Source organism: Bombus vosnesenskii, unplaced genomic scaffold (assembly GCF_011952255.1).
Source record: "Bombus vosnesenskii isolate JDL3184/JDL3185 unplaced genomic scaffold, Bvos_JDL3184-5_v1.1 scf7180000013266, whole genome shotgun sequence".
Classification (NCBI taxonomy): Eukaryota; Metazoa; Arthropoda; class Insecta; order Hymenoptera; family Apidae; genus Bombus; species Bombus vosnesenskii.
This window is the reverse complement of record NW_022882926.1, coordinates 107,201-134,141: the sequence shown is the minus strand read 5'-3', so window position 1 is coordinate 134,141 and position 26,941 is coordinate 107,201. Positions and strand designations below refer to the sequence as shown.

Below are 26,941 nucleotides of genomic sequence, written 5' to 3'. Positions count from 1 at the left end.
ACGTTCATAGCGCGAATCAAAAAAATTTTCAATTCCGTACAGGAAAAAAAATAGTCATGCGTGTTCGTCGGAGAACGTTAGCGCGCGTGAGGAACATGCACGACGAAAATAGTGTTAGGTTACGTTAAATTTTTAAAATGGACTGACAAAAAGCCAGTATGTATGCTAGCTACTTCCAAAAATCACAAGTGTGTTATAATGTTGAGATAAAATAATATAAACCTATTTTGTACTACCTATTTTGTGAAATACATGTGTGATCCATCGCGATGCACACTGCCCCACGGAACAAACTCGAGTGACCCATCGATAGTGTCATCGATAGATAGAGATACACCATCTCACGGGAAACACGCGTGTGGCCCGCCGATGGTGCACGCCAGCGTCAACGTGTTAAAGTGTATTTTATATATTTGCAATAATCTAGAAGGACCCTAATACTTACGCAGGATAGTGTATATCGCAGTAATACTTACTTGATCGAGTATACTGGAAGACTGTGGCATTTGTTTATTGTTTTGATCATTGCTGCTTGCAGGCTGACCGGAGTTGGATGTTGATGACGCAGCCTTATGCTGCCTGTTCGGCCTTGGCGGGGCCTCTGGGCCCTGTGACACACCAAGCTCGTTGAGTTGAGCGGCCAGCATGTCCAAGTCCTACCACCCACACACACACACGCACAGCCCCGTTAGTCACTGTTCCGAGACACCTCCAAAAATTGTTTAAAAGCCGCCACCAACCAGCCAGACGAAGCAATTAACAATGGTACAAAAGATGCAAGCTACTCTTATGTGAAACTGTTACACTCTCTGTAGTACAGTGCAAATTGTTTGTCATAAATCGAATTGAATGATTTGAGATGACGATGAAATTCGTGAATAGATTACCGATTTTTTTTTATGATTGGTAAGAAACAATAATTCGGGTCCAAAGTTAGTCATTAATTATTATCCATATAATCTAGATCTGCTGGTTCGTAATGTTATGTTTAATTCTAATTCGAAAGAGAATTAATTGAAACACGCTACTTTGCGAAAATTCAGATAAACGCTACGTAAAGTAAATTGTACGTTGTGTACAAGGAATTTTTAATAAACGACTTCGCTACATGTACGAAAGAAACTAGTTCGAATAATGACAATCGCCATGTTTTTTTCTTAATAAAATATTCCTTAACACTTTACCGACCGCTAGCGGTTCAACAGCATACGCACGTCCAACTGGCATCTCAAGCGCAGATTCTCCCTGGCGCCAGTTCTGTTTCTGTTTAGACTCCCCAATACCATTATTTTCGTTTATCGAGAACGGTAAGTTTTTCAAATTGGTATAAAACTGTGGAAGCTTACAAAGCAATGTAACTGACGCAACTGAGCAAGGTACCATAGTACTAAATAACAAATTACTGCTCAAATAATGAGAAAGATTGTCGAGGACAAAAAGCCGATTAATAGGCTATCGGTCGGTAAAGTGTTAACATTTAACGTATCGTGTATAGGTAATTGCGTTTATAGATTACGATTAGCCACCCTGTATATGATACTATCCTTTATATCAAAATGATAGATTCAATTAACAATAATGCAATGATCTCAAAGTACATATACATATTTATACTAATATTTCCTAATGATCTCGAATAATTACTGGATCATGGATTAATACGTAATGCCTGTGATTATAGCGATACTCGTCATTGTGAACGATTATCGAACAGATACATTGGTGGATCATGAAAATGAATGGATTGTTCCTTCTCCGGTATCTTTAATGAAAATTAGAAAACGATTATATTATTATACTGTATAAGAAACTACTGATATGACCCTTATTTTTAATAAAAAGAAAAAACCATGTTATAAATGATACGTTGATACAATGATGGATAATCCTAACTCACATTCGAGTTACATTTTACACATTTTGTTGTGCACACGTAAAACAAATTAAACTGTTTTAAATTAAACACAGTAGCGTAGACGATCAAAGGACACAAACACGCTAAAAAAAATATAATTTGCATTATAGCTATAGTACCTCGTGAATCGAATATGAATAGACGATAATTTGAGCAAAAATATGATATCGGTAGAAAATCAATTACGAGAATACTTCATCGAAAAAAATTCTAGACTTGCATCGAAAGCTGTACTATTTCAACCTTGTTCTATTTTTTTCCCCTTTTTTTAAATAAGTACGGAATCAATTAGAAATAGATAACGCTTTTTTCTAGTAAAATTCTCTTTAAAAGAAACACAGCTACAAACAACAATATGTATATTATTGGTCTTGTCTGTTACAAATCTAAATTAAGGAAAATAGATAAGTAGATCGTTTACGTGTGGCAAAATTGTGTATAAATAATCGAAGTTTATGACCATACTTTACAGATAACTTTATCTGACCTCCCATTGATTATCTTCTTCAATACTTATAGTTACCTATATGAGAAAACTTTCCAAAAGTGTTTATAAATCATACTAATTTATCTTACACTTTTATCGGTCTATTATGTTAAGAACGTACTTAAAGAACGCAAATGAAAAAATAATTAATGCAACGTATCTATCGCGAGGAATAAAAAACAATAAAATTGTGATAATTTGTTACTTCTTTCTTTAACAGCGTTCAATTATTATCAAACCATGATTAAGTTAAATTATAACATAAACCGAAAATGGCAATGATAAACTTGTTCGTTTCCCTGATAACTAACATTATGACAATAGTACATTAAATGGTGACATTAAATAATTATTATGTTACTTCTGAATTTGTTTTTCTTCGCCGGAACACAACACATATACATATGAAAAAGAAAGAATGCCAACAGGGATAAGATAGTCTCAATCGTAATTGTTAGTTCTTGTTCCGATATGTGTCCATAATAATAGCAAATTGTATATAGTTTTAATGTCGGTTTAATGAAATATCTCGTACGTTGATAAAAATGTTAAAGATATATTTCTTAAAATATCAACAATTACAAACACAACCATGAATTGCACTTAATGCGTTTAAGCAGTGTGTAATCGATCTCCGTGAAAGCATACATTCAGGGAGCTTGTCTGAAGCATTCAAGAACGTTATATCGTCTAAGTAATGGGGACTAAGCACGATAGCGGTAAATAGTACACATTTGCTAAAGATAAAATTCAGAAGTGTTGTTGAAACTTCGTATGTATAAAAATAAACCAAGCAAATTATATAGTAATACCAAGACTGCGTCATAGCGCGTGTAACCTGTTTTATAGACTGCATGTATAAACAATTAAAAATGTTACGCGTAGAGATAAGAATACGTGTAACTGTATGTATAAATGTAAAAATGGGAATGTAAAGAGGAAAATAAGTGTACGTGTTCTTACCTCTGGCTTCCTTGGAGGCAGCTACGGTACGTGTGAACATGGAAAAAAAACAAAAACCGAATAATTTCAAATCTGCGTGTAAGAAGCGCGCGCATGTGTTTATGTGGATATATCTATGTGCGCGTTTATAGGCGTGTAACATGTGTGTGCACGTGTCGCGTTCATGAATGCAATCAAGTATACGCGCCCTAGGAAATAATTGTGCAATTATATTTGCGTGCACGCCAACGACTTAATAGCAAAATAGAAGGAAAGTCTACGTACTACTGATTAAAATATGTATCTGTTTATGAGTATGTAGCAAAAGAAAGATATAAAGATATATATATATATATATACAATATAGTCTGATTTAGATGGAAACCAATTAAATATCTCAAATGATATGGAAGATGCGGAAGAGTATTTCAGGCAATAGTTATAGATGGCCATGAAAGTTCTGAGGAAAATCATAATCAAATGTTCCGAGAGAAACCAATATCTTTTATTGCATACTATCATACCTTTCACAAGTATTTTCAAAATAATAACCATCCGTATCTTTTGTACAGACTGTTCCCAAGATATTAGTTTTTAAACGTTGTACGCTGTCGGCGTTAATATTACTTGACATTGTAGATCGCAAGGTTGCTCGTCCGGACTTTGTACATTATCGCTCAAAAGTATACCGACGCTTGCTTACTTTCAATAAGCTACAGCAAGCTTTCATCAAATTCCGATAAATTGATTCTTCGTAATCACTCTAGTTACGTATAATAGTACGTTATACTGGGTAGGCAATTAAGTTATTGCGGATTTTGTCATTACCACCTAATGTATATATAAAAATGTATATATTAGTATATACAGTGAAATAAATCGTCGTTTTATTTTTTAATACCCGATATAAATTTCTGACGACTCCATAAAAAGGTAGTTAGTGTTGCTTCTAACTATTAATTCATCGTTAATTTATACAATTTGGTAAAATTCACGTACCGTTAGTACAAATCGACCAAAACATCCAGATACTTGTGAACGATGGCGTAGCTTATGTCTTGAAAAGTATTGTATATAAGATGTGGATATTATCGAACAGGACGTAATTCTGCCGCGTAATAATAAAAACTACGGCGCAATGAGTTGATTAGCATATAACTGTTTTCACATAACTGTTTATATTTACAACACATTTAACTATTTATTATTAGAGGTGGTATTAAGATCATCGCAAACAGAATCGAGCCTTCCTGGAAAGTTTCAAGCATCTCGTAACTACTTTGGTAAAGAAAACGGAGAGAAAAGGAATACATTTTTGTAAACTCAAATCTAATAGTAAATAAGTACATAGTTCCAAATATAATCGAAACTTGACGATTAGGTTCAAAATACCCTTTCATAAATAATTTAACAGAAGCTTGCGATAACTTTTTACTTTCATACAGAATTCGAATAAAATTCAAATATGAGCATATCTGTTGCATGTACGTAATTTCTAATCTCTCGAAGTTCAAGTATTACTTATACGAGATTTGACTTTTCAAACATCATAATTAGAGTGAGGGTATTTATGCAAATTTATATCTTTATCATCGCAATTAAAAAAATGTCAACTTGAATAGAGACTTTTTTCATCTACTAGATATTATAACGTGTGCTATATTTCGGATATTAAGCATATATTTTTTACGATATGTGTACATGTTCTGTAAATTTTTCATAAACACATAACATCCGCAGTCTAATAATAACACTTGCATGTACGTAAATTTATTCCTGAGCATACATGTTATACCTAATCTCGTTCTTACTTATCATCTTACTGATTTGTTATCAATATGAAGAATCAATCGAATCAGAATTATCGATTTTGACTTATCGAAGTTAAATACACGAATATCTACCAGATTTTCGAAATTGGAACGATTATTTTCTCAGAAATGAAGCCCTATTTTAAAAAACTCTTATATTTTATTTCCGATTTATTATCACGTATGTGTTATTAATATTATAATGATATTACATAATCAGCCACGTATTACCTTTGAACGTTACCATCTCGAAAATATGCTTGAATACTGGTTTCCATTTGAAATATTAATCATGCTATTCTCAAGAATTTTCGAGGTCTTTGCAAGATTAAACGTCTGATATTTTACAGCTGTTGTTTAGAACGTACGTTCCTGTATCTTGCACACTCTGCGAGATATTTAACCGTTTCCATTTAAATTGAACAAACTGTATATATATACGTAACAAAATATATGATACACAAAATACATTAAGTTGATGAAAGGCAGCAAGAAAGCAAAGTAGGATAAAAATAGCATGTGCTTTTCTACTATCTTTATAAATTGGAGTAGTTTGTAGACTATATCTATCTATATATAACATGTGTATGCTGAGTCATCTAACGTCAGAACTTGGCATTTCTTCATCAGTTTTAATGATACCAGAAAATGTCCAAGGAAAAGATATTTGCTATAAAAGAAAAAATATTATGACAAACAAATTTTTGTCGCGTGATCATATTTTCCAATGTTTTAAGGTCGTCTGTATTTTTCTCTGATAAACAAAGCAATGTTTTTATTGTTGTATTATTGAAATAAAACAATTTTGAACAGATCAAGCGATCTTTCTGAAAAGTAATCTATTTTATGGAAACAATGTTTCCATGTTTAGAACGCAACAAATTTATTATCCAGTCAACAGACACAAAGCCATATGAAAATATTCGAGCTTACATTTGCAACTTTTAACGCAATCAAACATGTACGTCGGACAAAAGTATTTAAAACAATGACACATCTACAGAAGGAAATGCAAGAGAAGTACGTAGATTCTAAATCATATCCGTAAAATTGGAAAATTCACCATTACATATCTACATTTGTTTAGAGTAAATTTATTATAACCACAGATCCATAGCGAGTCACGAAAGTATTTTTGAATGCGTATAAACAATATTTACGATGAATCTTCGCATCAGATATAACGAGCAATAAACTCAATTGATGTCAATAAGAGAAAATTTTGAATTTAACGAATTGAATTTTGAATTTTTATAAAATAAGGATAAAGATTCTTAACGATATGTATAGAATGTCAGATGTAATTACTTGATACGCTTAAAGATATAGACGATTTAAATTACGTACCTAATGATGTACTGTGAGTATACAAGCAATGTTATCGAAACTGCATTGACAAAGTGAGATGGTTGCATGGTTTATAAACCATGGTTGCGATCAAGCTTTCTATTTATTTATTCTTTTTTTTTTTTTGTATTTTTATTGCGATAAAATATCATCGATGATATCGAGGTATTAAGGACGTAAAATATCTTAGATGTTAAGGATCGAGCTTTTATTCGATCGAAAATACTATAAAGAAACTACACCTAATTGAAATTATTAATTGCAAAAAAATGTTGATACTCTACTGACAAAACTTTTCGCAAAGCACTACCTAAATAGCTGAATCATACATATATTTATATCGCTGTTGATTATAACTTTTGTTATTTGTGTTTTTCCTGTAACGTGATACATGATAAATGTCGAGTAATAATGATCGTATATAGAAGAAAATCCGAAAAATTTGTTTTCTCCATTTTTACGATATGGAAGCTAACGATACTGAAATTTTTACATTTATTGCTAGAATTTCTGGTAAATACAAGCATGCACGTGTATCAAAAAGGAAAAAGATAAATAATTTTATTTTAGGTATATGCTAGTATCAGTGAATCAGTTGACGAACATTTCTCTTTATCTTACTCATAGCTCATATTTCTCACTTTTAAGGCCCGGCCTCGTCCAGATAAGTGTCCCAGAAATTCAAGTATCCGAGGGGGAAGAAAGGACTGTCAGTAAGATATCGATATTTAACACGAACATAAAACGCGAACGCATCGATGATAACACGATATTTTTCCTTCGGTTGATAAATTGCGACTGAAACTAAAATTATTTAGTACTAGCATGCGTTCATATGTTTATAAAATAATTTTATTCTGATTTTTATCCTTGCAGTACTATGTGGACATTTATACGTCATCTATGTCACGGAGAGGACAATTATAACAGTACATTTTTGGTGAATATACATATACAGTATGAATGCGTGATTGAAGTGTGAACATGATGTTTCCGTTGTTTCGATTCGTTGCTCTCAAAGTAAGAAACATTAAGCATAAGTGAAACAGAGATAAAAGTTCGTTGGTATTGAAACTTGCACAATTTCCAATGTAATTCAAATTGAGTCATACACAATGATTGTTGATATCGTTTTCCTTGGAGAAACCTCGGAAGTGATAGGAAATCTATGAATTTGGAAAATACGTTCACTGCGTTTAATCGAAAATCTCCTATTTAATCTCAGTTCCAAGAAACGATTCATTTGCGATTTTAAATAATATGTCGTATTAACTTACAATGCCGAATATAGCAAAATCTGTTACAACTTGTAAAACGTCGTTGAACAAAAAGAAAGTTGACAGTACATTAAAAAATTTCTGTTCTATAAAATATAAGTACAAGTGCGTGCGTGTGTGCGCGCGTGCGTGTTAACGTTGCGAATTGCCTGTGTACAGAGATTTCTAACCCGAAATTCAATTGTTTATAACTTGCATATCAACGTTCATGTTTGTTTCGGTTGCCAAAGGAGGACTGCCCCACATATGTATGTGACTTGTCGAAAGTTGCAAAGGTAAGCGTTTGGATACTTCCATGTACCTGCCTATGTAGATTCTTTTCACTATGGATTATTACTAACACATATACATATACATATATCAAACAAGAAACGCCAAAAATCTTGCAAATATTGGAAAATATTAATCGCGTGGAAAAATCTCTTTGCCGTGATATTCGTCTTTTTATAATGAATATCTTAGTAATTATAACGATCAGAGCAAAATATCTTTATGAACGTTCCGGAAATTACAACTGGGCGGCGGTTATACGCATAACGTACAAGTGAAATTGCTCAGAATATCGACGTTGGTAACGCATTTGAAAATCATCGAAATCGGTGAGCTGTGCTCTGATCGATATTATTATCAATACTTTTCCTCTTCGAATCTAAATCTAAATAAACCTGACATAATCGGTCAGACGTATAAGATACCAATGTTAAATAACTCAGTTTATTTATTATTTTGTTATTGACATAAAATAAGTGTTGGAGGAGAAGTTATAAGATACAAGAAAAGATAATTGCGAAAACAAAAAATTGAAAAGACTTACCATAGGCTTAAACACATGACTGTTTCTTTGCGATGCAGCTTGCCCACCAGAACCTCCACTACCAGCCCCGCCAATTAAAGGTTGATGATTGGATGGCGGTGTTGAAACCTTATGAGGTTGCCGTGGATCATCTCTGGGTGTTGGAGGTAATGGCCGAGATGGTGGTTGGGGGTCTGGAACTACTATACAGTGCAAAAGTAATTACGTAACATTTAAAAAAGTTCATTCGGTGTGACAATGGATAGAAATTTTACATAAAAACGTAGAAGATAATTAGCGGTGTACTATCAAACGCACCGATTAGTCTGTGTGGTATAGCAGGACGTGCAGGTGGCCCTGGTTCTGGTATATCTCTTTGAGTTCTGCTACTCGGTTTTTCTTTAGCAGCGGGTGGTTGTGGATTTACTTCTTGGGTTAGAGTCCTACCTTCCTGAATTTGTTGGAAATTTCTACGCAAAGTATCACCACCAGGTGCTTGAACAATGGATGACGCTTCACCAGCTAATGCCGGTTCGTCTTCTTCATTTTCACTACCGCTATATCGGTAATCGTCTCTTTCTGTGTGACAAATTACAGATAACGGGTTAGAGCGATTAAGCAAATTATCGTTGACGAATCGCTTCGGCGTGTCTTTCATACCTTTCTCCTGTTTACGCTTTTTACAGCGGTCAATATGATCTTTAAGTTGTATTCTAACTTGTCTCTCGGTTGGTTGGTCCCGAATAAACGGATGCTTAAGGAGCTGCTCTGTATACGGCCGTTGATGATAATCCTTTACTAAAACCGTTTCAATAAAACCGTGGAATTTCTTCGCCCACTTTTTCGATTTGAGTCTTGGTGGTGGATTACGTGGGATCAGAAATAAAGCCTTTTGTGTGAATTAAGCATAATTAATAAAATTAAATTTCACCCTTTTTAAAACAGAGTAGTAATGTAGAAGAACAGTGAAGGAGATTCACAGCCGTTAGAAATACTTACTCGCATCGGATGAAGATCACAAAGCGGAGGTTGTGATTCGGCCATTTCTAAAGCAGTAATTCCCAATGACCAAAGATCGCTTCTGTTATCGTATGTAGCATCAGGATTTTCATCACAGGCTATTACTTCTGGAGCCATCCAATATGGCGTTCCAATAAATGTATTTCTTCTACCTATTGTCCGATCTAATTGTGCGCTAACGCCAAAATCAACTACGGCATAACGGGATAAACGGTTACTTAATCATTCAAACGATTTAGCAACAAACGACGCTGTATAGAGTTGAAATATCGTCCAAGTACTATATACTTTAGTTAAGATATAGATGGTCGAGGAACATACCAAGCTTAACTTCAGCATTATCGGTTAACAAAACATTTTGTCCTTTGATGTCCCTGTGTATAACCTTATTGCTGTGAAGATAACTAAGCCCTCTCAATATTTCCCGTGATATATAAGCAATCCATTCCTCCTTTAAACTCTGACCTTTAGTTGACTTGACAAGGTCTGTAACGGAGCCAGCTCCACAGTACTCCATAACCAACCACAATTGATCATCCTTTCCAGGTGATGACTTCTTCACGAAGGCACCGTAATACGTTGCTATATTTCTGTGATTCGAATACTGCAACACGCGACAGAAGGCAAATAATGTGATCTCGTCCTCTTTGAATCCGTTTTGCAAGGAAATATTCATATTCTTTACGACAGTGGTATACTCACCCTTTTTAATACATTTATTTCTAATTTGATTTCTTCCTCTTCGTCCTGAAACAGATAATAACGGAAATTACTTACTCGTAACACGTATAATTTGCAATTAATTTTCATGATATCTGAGAACCATAGTTATCACATATCTTCGAGACGTCTTCTCGATACTTGATAGTTGATAGTTGACTCATTTTAAATAATTATTTCGATATGAAAAAACTCTTCAAATATAATATAAGATACAGTATAAGAATACTTCTACTTATATTGTTATGCTCGGCAATATTTATGTTAACACTTTACTGACCGCTAGCGGTTCAACAGCATGCGCACGTCCGACCGGCAGCTCAGGCGCAGATTCTCCCTGGCGCCGGCTCTGTTTCGGTTTAGACTCTACAATACCATTCTTTTCGTTCATCGCGAACGGTAAGTTTTTCAAATTGGCATAAAACTGTGGGAGCTTACAAAGCAACGCAACGGACACAACTGAGCAAGGTACCTTAGTACTAGTAATAACAAATTACTGCTCAAATAATGAAAAAGATTGTCGAGGACAAAAAGCTGATTAATAGGCTATCGGTCGGTAAGCGTCGGTAACAAAAAGCCGATTCGGCTATCGGTCGGTAAGCGTCGGCGACAAAAAGCCGATTCGGCTATCGATCGGTAAACGTCGGCGACAAAAAGCCGATTCGGCTATCAGTCGGTAAAGTGTTAAGAAAGTTACGAACGTTATAAACGAATATCTTCTGACTAAAACGAGATCCTCTGAACTGTTTGTTGGAACATTGATGGCTATCAAGATATTATGAGAAATACCTCTAAGTTGAATACTATTGATTATTGTCTGGAAGATAAGTAAGTTTAACGGTATAAATAAAAATAATATATTCATTTGTTGATTGAACATTTTACAAAGTACATAGAATGCTGACCAAACAAGTATTCCAAAAATAGATATAATGTAATTCTTCGCTTGCAAATACGTGGGAAGGACGTCGTTTGAAAATTTCGTTTGAAAATACATACGTGTATTACTTGTAATTATATTGTTTAATTGAGAAACGTGTTTCTATCATTTAATGTTATTTCAATTCAATATTAAAAATTATATTCAAATCGCGTCACAATTTTATAAGCAATTAAGTATAATGTGGAAAAAGTGTTCTATAGTTTGCAGGAAATTATTGAAATTAATTGTGACACTAAAGTAGGAGTCGCACATCGTCAATCACGAAAGCCTACATATACTAACCGAATTTTGTGTATTTCTAGCCTATCAAAGAAACTAAAAACGCATTCTGTAAGAAAATTATTTATACTTACATATTAATACAATTATCATGAATGTATTTATGTATATATTAGAGATTGCAAACCATTAATTTTTTCAACGCTAAGAAGATAACATGATATTATTTATAGTTACTATATCGATATAATATTATGTTACTTATTATTTTTATGATTTTATATAGATACAACAGGTGTTCGTAATTTTTCTAATATATTGTCTTATTTTTATTTCGCTGCTTTATTTCTTAATAAAGGTAGAAGCGAATAAATAGCGTTACATTTTTAAAATGTGTCTTAGCGCATTAAAGAACTAGCTGAATGTTTATATCATCGTATCATTTCATTAGATGATTTATTTGATTAATTAAAAGTTATTTAAAAACAGAGAAAAAAATTCTAATGTCACCACTGGACTGTAGATCTTTATGCAAATTTATATTTGTCAGAATATGATTGAAATAGTAAAATTATTTTACTCGCACAGCGTTATCGAAAGCACTGTACTTTGGATATTTTATATATTTTGCGTATGATGCGTATGATTTCTGTAGTTTTACATTTTCAAATTTCGCATGAATGCATCAAAACTTGCAGTCTAGCCCTTTCGCTGCGCAGCGCTCAGAAGCGAATTGCTCTCTGAGCAGTCGGTGTGACAGTGGCAGATCAGTCGCGCGGATCGCACGATGCTCGGAGAAAGATACTCTGACTGAGCGTCTATAGGCGCTGTTCGTAGCGAAAGAGTTAGTCATGAGATATTAAGTTGTCCGAAATGTTTCTTTCGTTTTATAGACGCACAATGCTTTTTGTTTTTTATTAGTTTATTGAATTATGCACGAACATAATAATAGAAACAGAACGAAATGGATCATACTTAATTCAATAAAATAATATAAAACAGAAATTGTTGTTCATCTATTATCACCTTATGAAACGAAAGAAACTTCTCGGACAACCTAATATTATTCGATGACTAAACTGTCAACTACGTAAACCCGAAGAAGACCGATGTGTCATATATAGTAAACATTGTGAATATGATGTAAGCCGGAAGCCATACTAAGCAAACATTTAATAATCAATAAGATTAAGCATATGTATAGTTACGCAATTGTATTTATTTTTTAAATTTATCAATTAATTAATTTATTTAGATTATACAATTAGATTAATTTATTAGATATTCAATTTATTAAGAAATTAATTAACTATCCTAAACAAAAATACGTGTTAAATTATCTTTAATAAATATTACTTTATACTATCTAAAATATTTTTTATCAATCGTGGATACAATTCACTCAACAAATCATGATATTGATAGGATGTTAGAGTTCCTTTATACAAATACAATTCAATTAACACTTTATCTACAATGCGTTTTGACAGAGCATTACAAGTTGTATTCGGTACGATATTCGCTTATCGCACGAATGATAACAATAAAATGTACTTCATGTATAACGCATTTAATGATCATAATATATATGATAAGTTTTAAAAAATCTATCAGTACACAAACCTACATCGTAATTCTTAGATAGATATCTACAGCTACGGCCTTGACAGTTTTCTTTATAATCGTTGCGTACCATGTTTCTAGAATTAAACGACAAGAGTAATTAAGGAGTAATCCGGAATTAACGTGAAATTACAAAAATTGCAAAACTTTAAATAAATGCGGCACAGGCTCCTTTTACTCGATCACTCTGGAAGTTTCCCAGATATCATTTTCTCACCAAGTGTCGTATTTTTAGAAATTACGGTAAAAAAAAGAAATGTTTTTGAAAGAAAATTTGATGAGCATCCTAATGGATACTTATGTGGTTGACTATACGTACAACTTTTCCCGCGTAACTTCGGCGTTTTAAATATCTCGCTTATCTTTTATGATAAGCAAAAGTTTCAGAGGAAAATTTTTTTCCTGGAATTTCAAGGTTACTGAATTCTACTTAATGAGGATAGATATTTTTATCATCGTGGAACGATAGTTAAAGTCAATACGAATTGAACAATCTATATTATGAACTTCATGGTATTGTAATTAAACGAGAACATAATTTTTTAAAAATTGCTAAAAAAAAATTACCTTATTTTATTATATTATTACCTTACTATTGCTTAAAAAAATAAAAATAGCCTTAAGACCTACTAGCATAATCATTCTGTATTATACCATAGCGCCCGAGTTTTACAAATGGTCTGGTAAGATATACCTAATCAATGATGCAATTTTTTAGAAATACTTTCCCCCGAGTCTAGAAACAGCAGACATCAGTTTAATACAATCATTTAAACTAGATACTTACAATTTAAAAAATATCTTTTAAAAACGAATTTCTTATAAAAAAATGTTATTTTTCTGGCGAAAATATAACTTTAATATCTTTCATTTTATTCTTAAATTAGTCTCTCCTGGTTTATATTTATTATATTCATAACTTTAACAGTGTTTTTTTTAACGCGCCTAGTCTTTCTTAACTTGAGAATTAACAGTAATTATCAAAGCATATAAGCTACAGTAATCGTGTACAGCCTGATCTAAACACGAGACAATAAGACAGTGTAACAAATCTAAACACGCCATCAATGCTCAAGTTACGTCAGTGTTGTTTATTGGAATAAATTTTTATTTGAACGATAACTTCTACTATCTCACTCGATCCCTTATTTTAACCGCACGTTTCTTAATCGCTTCCCCTTGTCTAATTAGGTTGTCTGATTAAAATTGAAATGGATGTTCCTTGTTTTAAGATATTCAGACAGTTTGATAAGTGGAGATCAAAGCTAGCCCTGGAGCTGAATTTCTCAAAAATATTTGAGAGATGCGTCTTGTTATTGTTGTACGAAGTTTTATTCCAAACTGTTTCGCAATATTCGTGCATTCTTCTCCTCGGAAAATTTGTAAAGAATGCATTTGTCGTGTATGCATTCTTGTGAACTATACACGTCGAAGAATTTAGTCACTGAGAGACTGTTGCTAGTTACCGATACACGTAGTTAACAGTGGGAAATTTTATAGCTAAATCGGTGGCTGCCGAAAGTATTCGTTCGCGTGCATATATTTTATAATCACAGTACCTGTTATGCGAAACATTTTGAAATTTCATTAGCACTAAAATGACGCGCAACTATCATGGTTACATTGGCAAAATTCTAAGCAATTCTGAAAATGTATACAAAAAGTTGCAAAATATTTTACACAAATCAAAAAGCTACTTAAACAGGCAATTATTCGCAATATTAATAAATCGCAATATTCAACGACGCTTATCTTCATCGATTATCTTGAACGCTTTATATACTTAAAGTCACTATTCATATCGTACATTAATTTTTTACTAACTATGAGTTTACGGTAGGTATCTTGCAACTTGTATATATATTTTCAGATTGGCTTCAAATTTTACCAATATAATCATGAGAGTCGCGTATTTCATTATAACGCTAATGAAACATTAAAATGTTTCTTCTATAAAACGCGGCGTAAAAGTTTTGTGTAAGCGTACGGATACTATGGACAACATAGGAAATATCATTAGACATTCTTTTTCATTTTTAATATAATTATTGTTATCATAACAATAAAATCGTTACGATTGTAATTATTATTATTATTATTATTATTATTATTATTATTATTATTATAACATTTTAGATGCACACCGGGGTATATAGTCAAAGAGGAGGCCAAAATAGAGCAAATAAATGAAGAAACTGGAGGCAGACCTCTAGAATTCTGGGAGAAAATGAAAACGACCACGAAAAATGAAATACCGAAAGAATGTAGAGGAGAAATAAACAGCCAGGAATAGGGGAAAACGAAATGGAGGGAAAAATGCAGGAATTCTATGAGCAAGAAGAAGCTGATCAATGGGCGAAGCAAAGGACGACCGTTGGTATTAACGCCATAGAAAAGTGAATAAGGAAATACGGAAAGAAAAAGATACAGGAAATGAGGAAGAAAATAGAGAGATCAAGATCGTTGAAACAATACAACAAGTGGAAAACAAAGGTGGAGCAAAATAGCGAGAAGAGAAGGGAAAAGTCACAAAGCTGAAAACAATAGCGAGATTTTAGACGTGGAAATGAATGGGAAGGAAGTAGATACTGGGTGGAAGTGAATCGAAATATGTGTAGATTATGCGAGGAGAAAAAAGAATCATGGCAACATATATGGAGGAAATGTAAAAAGTCTGAAGCGATGAATATAACGAAAGAAGAAATTATAGCGGAAGAAAGCAAAGGAATGAAATGGGTACTGGAAATCGGAAAGTAGAGGAAAATAAAAGAAAAACAGACGATCCGAGAAGAAAAGTAGAAGTATAGAAGGTTAAAGTTTGGTCATGTTAGAAGAATGTTAACTAGTTTCTTATTTAGTGTTTTATATTATTTGTGTTAAATCGTGCTATAGTAGACTATCGTGTGTCTCGTAAAGGGAAGCATTGTTATGAGACAAAAATAGTATGTTTTAAAGACAGTTACTTACTTCTGTAACGTCCATAACTTTGATGGCTGCCAATTGTCCAGTTTTGGTATGTCGGCCCTGCAAAATAAAAAATCAAGTTATTAGTATTGTGTTTAAATAAAACTAATGTTAAATAATCAAAAATACACTGCCAGTCAACAAAAGATACAAAATTAATATCTGCTTTTTCCTTACTTAAATGACTAAAATAAATTGATATTACTTAATTTTAATAACTAATAGTTTAATCATTTTAATATAATGGCAAGTAAAAATCGCGCGAATCATCAGGCAGAATCTTTTCAATTATTACAAGAATCGCTCCGATCATCACGAGAAAGAATCATTTCAATTGTCGAAAGAATCAGTCCAATCGTCAACTAAATCACATCGAACGATAAAACAGTCGTTTCGTCCTTCAAGAATCGTTCAAAATTCTGACAGAGTTCTATCGTTTGTTATTAGAAAATCGACTTGATATTCGTGTAATGGAGAAATCGACCTTCAAAAAGCATCGTCTCGCCAAATTGAATTATCCAGGACATCGTTTCGGTAGCATAAAGTTCATCCTACATAATAAATTAAACCGTCGCGGCACCTTCAGGACTCAAAACTCTATCCTGAAACAGTCGTTTCAGTATTAATTTACTAGGTAATTGGTTACGCGACAGTCGTGGACCAGCGTGGCTAATTCAAGACTTACAAGGAGAGCTCAAGAAGGATCTAATCTCCGTGATTAGAAAGTGATAACACGATATATATAACGAATAAGATGATTATTACCTGCACCTTAATTCACGCGAATAGTTTTTGAAATATCATCGATGAATCAAGGATGTGATATAGTCAAAAGCCGGTCTGAACTTTGTTTAACACAAAGTCAGAAAAGTTTGTAAATCTAAACTCATAAAAAATTCAGGCACCTTACAACAGGTAAATATTTCTTACAATACTTGAATAGTTTGTTTTTTTCACGAACGTTCTTCGCCAAATCGACCATTTCCTCAATTATTTTTTTTCTTTTTCTTTCTCTTCTTTTTTTTTTTTTACATATCCATCGATGTTCCAAATTCCAAGCTTCGGCGTTATATCTTCTTTATAGCCCGGTAATTAACATCTAACTAAAGATACAGAGGCTTGCGAAAGTATTTGAACACTTACAGAAACTTTTCATCGCTATATCATGTCGAATGTAGGGAATATCTTGAAATTTCATTAGCATTTCAGCAATTTAATGACACACGACTGTCATGAATATATTGATAAACTTTGAAACGACTTTGAATATGTGTATAACAGATGCAAGATATTTAACCCAAGCATACACACCACAAAGATCACCCAAGTATTTTAAACCGATCATTTGCTATATTAATATGTAAGAACATTTAGTGAGACCGATTTTAGCATTAATTATACGTTTAAGACCACCATTTATGCTGTATACTAATTTCTTACTAAGTGGATGATCTGTAATAAATGTCTAATCATTTTTAATACATTTTCGGACTGACTTTATATCTTACCCGTACGATTGCGATAATCGCGTCTCAGAACAGTGTTAATGAAATTTCAAAAAATGTTGTATAACGAACATAATATATTTATCACAGGCGATAGCTATTTCCGACTGCAGAAGTTTGGAAGGAAGTATTCGTCGAAGGCCTGGCTAACTTAATCGAAAAAAACATCCGTCCGACAAGCAGCCGAATATCTTTCTGCTTACGTTGTACAAATTTTCTATGGTAATCGTTCGAGTAGTTTCGTGAGCAACTGTACTTGCTTCGAACCATATCCCAAAATATTGGAGTTTCGCCAAAGTAATACGTCATGGTGCATAGATGCTTACTATGTCACGTATTATTCACTAAAATATAGCAGAGCGCAATATCTTGCGTGTTTTTCAAATAGCTATTTCTCTTAAGAATTTCGAAAACGATTGAATTAATTTTTCGTGGGTGCATCTGTAGTTCCTGAGACCATTCTACATTGTTCGATATGATAGGAATTGAAAGGAGATGTAATACATATAATTATCGGTAAATTAGGAAATAAATTTACGAACGAGGGAACAGTAAACAATGTGAAAAATCCCACGGTTCAATAAGAAAAGCAAATGTACAAATGGTTATGCAAACCTGCACGTAATCTAAGAAATCTGTCAAGCGATACAATCGCGTGATGGTTATCGCGAAAACCGCAATTCATCGTTGCGCGAAGAGCGAATAGCACATACAGTTGCGTGGGAAAATTTTCGCTTGATGTTTTAACTGGGATATCTGAAACAAGTTTCAATATTGGATTTCGGATATTCCAGCTAAAAGTGTAAAATAATATTTAAAAAAATATTATAGATGAAGATTGCTTATTGCTTCGTAGCTATCGCAGACTTTTTCAAATTATTTACGATCTCCGACTGCTTTATAAGAAAATTCTGTACACATTTCATAATGTAAATAGATTTATGTATTTTAGTGTAGATCTTTGGTAATATTTTGTCGTCATGTCATTTGTACAAACACGATGACGAAAACAAATAAATAAAAAACAATGTCTATCACAAAACAATAAACGATCTTTATTTGTCACGAAAGTTTGCTTCATTTGTCACGCGGTCATAATATCTATTATTTAATTATCTATCTATTAGTTAAAAACGGTATCTATTAGTTAAAAATTGTTTACATATCGGAAAATCTATCTGGGAACTTTCATTACCCCAACTGTATATCTCACGATCAGTAAATATATAAAATAACTGCGGACTACTGCGAGCGTCAAACTTGTAAATGTGGAATAACTTTGTGAAACTTTTTTAAATTTCGATGTTTGACTTGACGAAGTACAAATAGATCCGTTTATCGACATAATTATTACATATGCTATATTATACGAAATTCATACATCATAAAAGAACAAGGCGTTAATCAGTCAGGAACGTAGATGTGAAATAGTTTACCTTTGAACAATTTTTTTAAATTCTTTTTCTTCCGCAAAAAAAAATAAAAGGCAGCAGTTAGAAGACGACACACAATCTAAATATTTCATTCACAAACTGGTGTATCGGTCGACTAGTGTGAGATAGGTGGAGCACCATCATCGACTGATTCACCACTTTTATCATCGTCTAAAGTCAATGCGTACTCTTCGGTAGGAACATGCACGGAATGTAGAAATGCGAGTCCGGCGCCGCTTAAACAGCAGGAAAGAAAGAAAGAAAGAAAAGCAGGAGGACATGGGATATATAATGGTGACTCTGAGGTATTTACCAGCGACATTAGACTATAAAAAGTATTTTTCCTGCATCTGACTGCAAGATGCAGGAAAATTTAAAAATAAAGCGAGTTGGAATAGCAATGGAACTTTTTTTTAGTTCGGAACTAACATTCTTTTCCAAGAGAACGGAGGAGTTGCAAATTACACGGTTCCTCTGACACTTTTTATCCTCGCGATGAGTAGGATACAATGCAATGAAAAAAAAATGTTGCCTGGAACTTCAAGGACCAAGTCAATTTTGCGGCTACTTTTTTTTTGCAGATCTTCACCGATCCAGAGGTGTAGCATAACGCTACGGTGCTCGTGACAAATCATCCTTGAACACCTTGTATTCTTCACTAATCGCAGGTAAGAAATATTATACAAATAAAACTAACGAAGAAAAACGGAACTATCGAACTTCGAAATTCAGCGTTGTACTCAGACGAAAGTAAAACTAATATATTATAATCCAATAATTCATAACGATTATGTGTTTCTTAGTAGGAGAAAAATATAATGTTGCTATAAATTTGAAATATTTGCAATTTCTTATAAAGCACGAAAATTGTATGTGTGCGTGTGCGTGTATTTATTTATTTATTTGTCTGTTTGTTTGTTTGTTTATTTATTTATTTATTTATTATTGTATATAGAAATATACGAAATATATCTATCTATCTATCGAACGAAAAATCTTACAAAAAGATTGCAAAGATTATTTATACAAGTTATACAATAACAGGGAAGATTATAAGAAGCATAGGAAAGACGAATAGAAAACGAAGCAGATTAAGATAAAAAGAAACTATAAAATTTATCATAAAGGAACGTTACATCATTAGAGGAAGTAGCGAAATTTAAGATAAGGGTTCCTGGAGTAAATGTATTCTTTTCGAAATGAAATGCGTTTCCAATGAAACAATTGCAAAAGTATTATAAAGCAGCTCGTATAATAATCCGTGTGAAAGAAGGGGAAGAAAAAATGAGAAAATATTTAAAATGCAACGGAAGACAACGTAAATATTCTACATTTGCTAACAAATCAAAATGATTTAGCAAATTTTAAATCGTAATGAACAAGTTTTAATAAATAATAGGTAATAGTCTAATATAGGGTGTATATCGAAGTTGAATGAAAGCATGTGTGAGAAATCTATATAGATCAATATCATCTTGTAGCCGACAGGCAAAAATTAATAAAATATATATATAATATTCTGTATTCATAGAATACGAATGTGAAGAATGAGCGAAGAGAACAAGTTTCAAAAATACAGTTTGGCCCAGTTGCGTAGGATTCTCTGTATTGAATTCATCTCAGATTTATAAAGAGGCTAAGTCTTGTTCAATTTAATGTCGAAGTAACAACTGAGTGTCAAGTGTCACCTTTCGGTATCATTGAACCTTACTTTGAGAAAAATAATCAGACTGTGACAGTAAGTTAGAGGGGAATGTCACTGGGAGATACATGTATATTGCTAGAATTTCCTGATACCGGGGAACACGGTAAGCTCTAGTTTCAGCGAGAAGATACAACGGCACATGGAGATTTTCTGCAAATTGTGCAAAAACTCTTTCCCATTCAATGGCAAACGAAATGTTCGGATTAACAGCTGCGAACACGTTCCTTTTCACGCTTGAAAATAAAAGTTTATACAATAAAATCACGATTATCCGAACACGTTTCGTATGTAAACAATTCGATCTTCTATAGAAAAAATTTTTTGACTACCAACGATAATACCGACGAAAGGATGATACAGCTTTGCAAGCAATTTTTAAAGGATTGCTGTTATACGGCGACGTACACTTGGGCGGGTGTTAAATGTACGACGCTAAAAAGAACACGAAAAAAGCTAGTAAACTACATTGAAGACACCATAAAGAAAAAATGAAAGATAATATTACGAAAGATGTAAAAGAAGCTCTTTCTGCATTGAGTACAATACTAGGATTCAGTGATTGTGATAACGTTGACGCGACGTGATAGAACGGTTGCAATGTGATGAAACTTCTTCAATAATTGACTATGGTACCATTGTTATGTGTGCTTGGAATAATGAATTGGAACACGAATATAACGGCAATGATGACATTCCCTAACATTTTGAAGTATTTTAGGCTTTAGGTATGGGGTTCAGATAATACGAGGTACAAAAGAAATGTAAGTTTATCGAATTAAATTTGCAAAGGAAGTTGAGCGATTAAGTAGCTAAAAGAATTTGAAACCAATAAATCTTTAGTCAAATATTTAGTTTCATTAGTTGAATTCCATATTTTTTGCATTCCATGTTCTTTCTTGAAATACAAATATAAAGATAAACATCAATAAAGTATCTTGAAAGTAAAGTGTTACGACCGTTCGCGGAGAGACGCGGTCGCGAGGAAAACGCGTCAGCGAGAGGCGTAACTTCTCGCTACGATTCGGTGAATCGACGCCGCGAAGTAGTCGTTCCCCTGTTTCGTTTAGGATAACAGAGGTAGTTGATTTGAATATGACACAGTAGTAAGTTATATTTCACCGTTTATTCCACAACTTATAGCGAGGATAGTTACACTGGTGCGTGTGTACGAGATGAGTGACTGAGTGATCTGCGGGTGTGTATACCCGCTCGAAGGATGTTGACCGTTCGAAGGATGCAAAAACAGTACTCTTGGGAGACGATGCTGTCTCGGAGGAGAGCTAAGGATGAGTGTGTCTAGCGCACGGGACCATCGGATTCGTTGGTGCCGATGTTATTTAGGAGAGTGAGGGAATAGGCTTCGTTTTTAATTGGTTAAACGAAGGGTCTTAACCGCCCTCGAGAGAAAGTGGTTAGTGGGAGGAAAGTTGCAGCGGACGTGACAAAAACTGACTTTCCCTTGTTAAGCCGTGGTAGACAATAGTCTCTAGAAATTCCTCCGAACCAGATGTTTGTTTCGTTTGAAGGACCTTTTCTAGGAAATCTATGTGATTTATGGAAGGTCCTTGAAATCATGGAAGATACGCTGCGAGTATCCGAAGACATCTGGTTGCCATATTGCCCGCGGTGTGTGGCCTCGGCTAGGTAGAATGTTACGCGACGTAACATAAAGTATCTTGTTATCCGAAAATTCGAAAATTCTTATCCGTACTCTTGTACTTCAATTAGTCCATATAACCGTTCTATAAACGTTCTACTGTATTATAAAGAAAAATTTGTATAAAAAAAGTGCTGACATATTAGGATTTCGAAACGCATTTTATTCCCAATAAGGTCATGATCCAACGTACAAGGTAACGTATAATGCGTCAATGACGTCTACATGCAGACTTACCAAACAATAGCTACTCTTTCACAATCACATAAATGAACACGTATGATAGAAACTTGGAAAATAGATGCACCAATATCGTACATCGTTAAAATAATATCTCAAGAAATCTTTAAAAAGAGAACAGAAAACTTTTTCAATAAAAAATGTATAACGATATATACCAAATAGATTACAAGATGTTATTGGATAAAAAGGAAATCTAAGGAGATAATTTTAACATTAATATTACTTAATGATAGTATACCTATATTTCTATCTTGGGAAAATATTATTGCTATATCCTGAATTTTTTCATTAATTTTTATTTCTATGTATTTAGTACTGTTTATATATACAGTTGGCCACATAAGTATTCGCCCATCTGTCACACTCACTGTACATATACAGTGACTCGCAAAGGTATTCGTATTCTTGTTATAAAAAACTTTTATCTGAAGATTGTTGTATTTTAACATCTTGATACTTCGCTGGCACTATAATGAGACACGACTGTCAAGACTATATTTTACAAAATTTGAACCCAATCTGAAAATATACATAGCAGTTGCAAGATATTTACTACAAATTTATATTTAGGAAAAAAATTATTCTGATATGTAAACATAAATAATTTTATTAAAAAATGCATTTTTAACTTCTTAGGTAAATTGAATAGACAAAATTCGGTAGATATATAATAAACTTCCTGTTTATTTTCCTTTATAAAAATATAAAATACATGTAGCTAAAGTTTTAAGCAAAACATATGTCAAGTATAAAGAAATTAATTTAATAAATACAGTTAGTACAGATTTCTAGAACACGAATATACAATTAAATTTGATCATACGTTGACGATGTAAGATAATGTTGACAAACAGATCAGTACATACATATTTGTGTCGATGATTATGAAAATAATCTAAGTCGAGAATCTAAAAAAAAGAAAGGAGCTTATCATTTATTTTGCGTCGCGTCTATTTACATCACAATAATTTGAAACCATCTTTGCAAAGTAACAGTAATCGAAACGTATCATTAAACATAATTCAGTTCATGCATCGAAGCTTTAACTATCCTGAAACAAAAAATATGTGACTTAAGTCACTTTCATAATCACCGATACATTTATACAACAATCTTTACATCATAACAGCGACTAATTGTTAAATTATGTCACTCACACATTTGTTATATGGACGATACACGCAGTTAGAGAGATCAATGTACAAAAGTTTTACGTAAATGAGTTTTCAATCGCATCCTAAATACTTTATTAATGAAAATCGTCAGATCAACGATTAAATTACAAGTTTCAATTACAAAGAAGGAATTATTCGCTACAAGAAGATGGATCGAAACCTCTAAAATGAATCAAACTAACACTAGTATGAATCATTTTATGTGAGAAGTATGAAATTCTTTGTTTCCACGAATTCAAATTTCATAAATATAATCTACGTTGAATTTTCTATGGAAAGACACTGTTTTTCAAATTAGTTGATAGTAATAATAAAACACAATGATACACGCAGTTCCATAATTCACCGATGTCCAAAATTACAATTCATTCTTGACTCCTTTATCTTCGTAGTTAGAATCATTATTTTTTGCTTTTACAAAATTACGTAAAAATACTCGAAAAATAAAACCATGAAAAGAAGCTTTGCAATATTCGCAGAAACAATGGATTATTAGTATTCTTGAAAAGGTTACCGTTTGTAGAATAGACAGAAATATAAATTCAGTTACAAAAAACCATTTATTTATAAACTATTTGCAAATAAAATAATTCTTGTTATTCTTATAATAATCTCGCAATAAATTGTCACTCTCATGCTGCTTGTTTCTATACTCTTGGTTGAATATTGCTTGTTATTTTAATATACAGTAGAACTTGGATTATATACACACATATACATATACAAACATTATCGGAACGTTTTGTCACCTGAACGTTGTATAATTCTGCGAGCACTGTATTAACTGATTTTAAGAAATATTTTTCGAACTATTCATTGTCTTCCTTATGGCCATGAGGTATTAGCATCAATGTTTCCAGTAACTCTTTTCGATACATTCGCCTAATACATGCGATTATTCCACGATCCACTGATAGGATAAGCGGTGCAACATAAAATGAAAAGTCAACTTTTCATTTGACGCTGCGCCGCTCATACAACCAATGGATCGTGGAATAATCGCATGTTTCAAGCGAATGTACCGAAAAGATTTGCTGGAAACATTAATGCCATTACCTAACTGCAATACGGAGAAAGAACTGATAGATAATCATTACGAATTAAACATGAGCGATTGTTGTCGCATGGTATATGATGCTTAATCAAGAGTCAATAATGCAATACTGAAAAATGAGTGGGACATGCCTTTGAAGCATGAAAGCGAACAAAGTTCGGAAGACATCGAAATAATAAAAAAGGACATAGATGAAGAACTTGCAACACTGAATAGATTACCAAATAATAAATGCACAATGTTATTTATTTTATATTAGTTTATTGAATTATGCACGAACACAATAATAGAAATATGACAGAATGGATAATATCTAATTCAATAAAATAATATAAAACAGAAATTGTTGTTCATCTATTGTCACCTTATGAAACGAAAAAAACTTTTCGGACAACCTAATACCTTTAATTTGTTCTTTGTATAATCAGTATGTAAAATTGTTACATAAAATCATTACCGAAAAATATAATTGACCACTTAAATAATTTTTAGACTTCTTTGTTTTTTAAGTAGTGAACATTAGTCCTTGATACTACGCGCGCGCGGTTGACGATGTGTCAACGTCTCTACAACACTTCGTCTGTAATAATTGCGACACACTACACGCCTCCTCAGAGGATACACTTAAATTGTTAAACTGCAATGCGATGTGCCCGTACTCTTGACATTTGAAACATCTAGCAGCTTTGCTTTTTGTTGAACATTTCGCACTTAGATAATCTTTGTTTTCGCACAGAAAACATCGTCGCACCGGTTTCTGTGCAACTCTGTGGCGACTCGTCTTCTCGGATTTTTCTTCTTTCCGTCTTCGCGTTTTATTTCATGGCCTCGCACGGGGCGAACTTCTCTTTTAATTCGCGAATATCCTTGGCGCCATACAGTATTATTTTGTCGGTCTTCCTCGTCACAAATTCCGTCGATGACATATTTTATCACAACTGAACTCTCCACATTCACTTGCTTAGGTATGTCGAACTATTGGTATGTCTCTGCGTCCTTGGTTCGATGCGACAATCCCTTATGCGCCTTGTGCGCGTCTACCTTTTGCGCAAATTCGGTACTCAACATTTCCTTCGTTATTTTGCAACTTTTAAAGCACATTTCATAGTTAACGAACAATGTTGCCGAACGCGTAAAAATCGCGTATATTACTCGCTGCACGTCAATCCAATCACAAAGGTGGCACATTTCCTCAAATTCCAGCGACCAGCTTTGCACATTGACGTTGTTACCAGCTTTGAATATTAAGACGAGTGCGTTTCTGTTGTCAACTCTTACGTGTGTTTCAAACACTTTGCGCTCTTCGTCCTTCATCTTCTTCGTCTTCTTCGTCCATGCTCAATTTTCAAAGCAATGGAAGCTCTTACACGCTTGCAGTTCTTTCTTCTTACGAACTGCTTTTTATCTTCGTTTCTGGAGTTCATCTTTGAACTCCGCAACTTTCACTGTATCGATTCGTTCAGGCTTATCGTTAACAATGCACTTTTCTTCGATATCCACCATGGTATTGTCCGCATTTGATCCTTCGCTCATCGTGATATCGACTTGATATCAACTCAGTTGCACAATTACTACGCCAATAGTTAAATTAGTTAACACGATCTGTTAAATAGTTCGTTTTCTGTTTTGTTCAATCCCGGCACGGGGTCCCAGAATTATATGAGATTTTATTTATTATATAGATTTATTTATAATAATTGAAGCTCATGACCAACAACTCACAACTCGACAACTACCGAGGAAAGACTAACTCGCAACTTCAACTGCTCGCAACTGCAACTGCTCGCAACTTACTCGTAACTGGCTATTCTCTCTACCGAAACGTCCTTTTATACCAAAATTTCCGATATTCCCACCATCCACATGCATTTTACAACTATTAAGGACCCAAGACAGTTAGGTATACCTTTATAATTAGTCGCTGCTCCAAAGGCCATATAACTCACCGGGATAATATGTCTTTTCCGGCCTGTCAACACTTTCAATTGTACCTATAGCCCATTAAAATTTTCCCAGTAGTTTTCTACAATGTTGCATGTTAATTCCTGCGACCCAAATCTTCGATTTCGGACTAAATAGTAACGAAATGTGCAAACATGCTTACTCAG

The 26,941-nt window shown here is 33.4% G+C and overlaps 1 protein-coding gene across 18 annotated transcripts in view; it reads right to left on the bottom strand.

Annotated features, from left to right (window-relative positions):
- Positions 1–26,941, bottom strand: part of LOC117230338 (serine/threonine-protein kinase mig-15) — an 86,306-nt gene that overhangs the window by 25,050 nt on the left and 34,315 nt on the right. For 14 of the 18 annotated variants that reach the window (XM_033487658.1, XM_033487664.1, XM_033487668.1 and 11 more), the window contains exons 3-11: positions 16,065–16,121; positions 10,295–10,339; positions 9,914–10,196; positions 9,572–9,783; positions 9,233–9,461; positions 8,891–9,151; positions 8,594–8,775; positions 3,366–3,386; positions 477–656 (exon numbers count right to left, since the gene is read on the bottom strand). In XM_033487658.1, coding sequence (XP_033343549.1) covers positions 477–656; positions 3,366–3,386; positions 8,594–8,775; positions 8,891–9,151; positions 9,233–9,461; positions 9,572–9,783; positions 9,914–10,196; positions 10,295–10,339; positions 16,065–16,121 — 1,470 coding nt within the window. The remainder of the gene's footprint in view (positions 1–476; positions 657–3,365; positions 3,387–8,593; positions 8,776–8,890; positions 9,152–9,232; positions 9,462–9,571; positions 9,784–9,913; positions 10,197–10,294; positions 10,340–16,064; positions 16,122–26,941) is intronic. The other 4 variants (XM_033487659.1, XM_033487665.1, XM_033487662.1 and 1 more) reach the window with 4 other exon arrangements.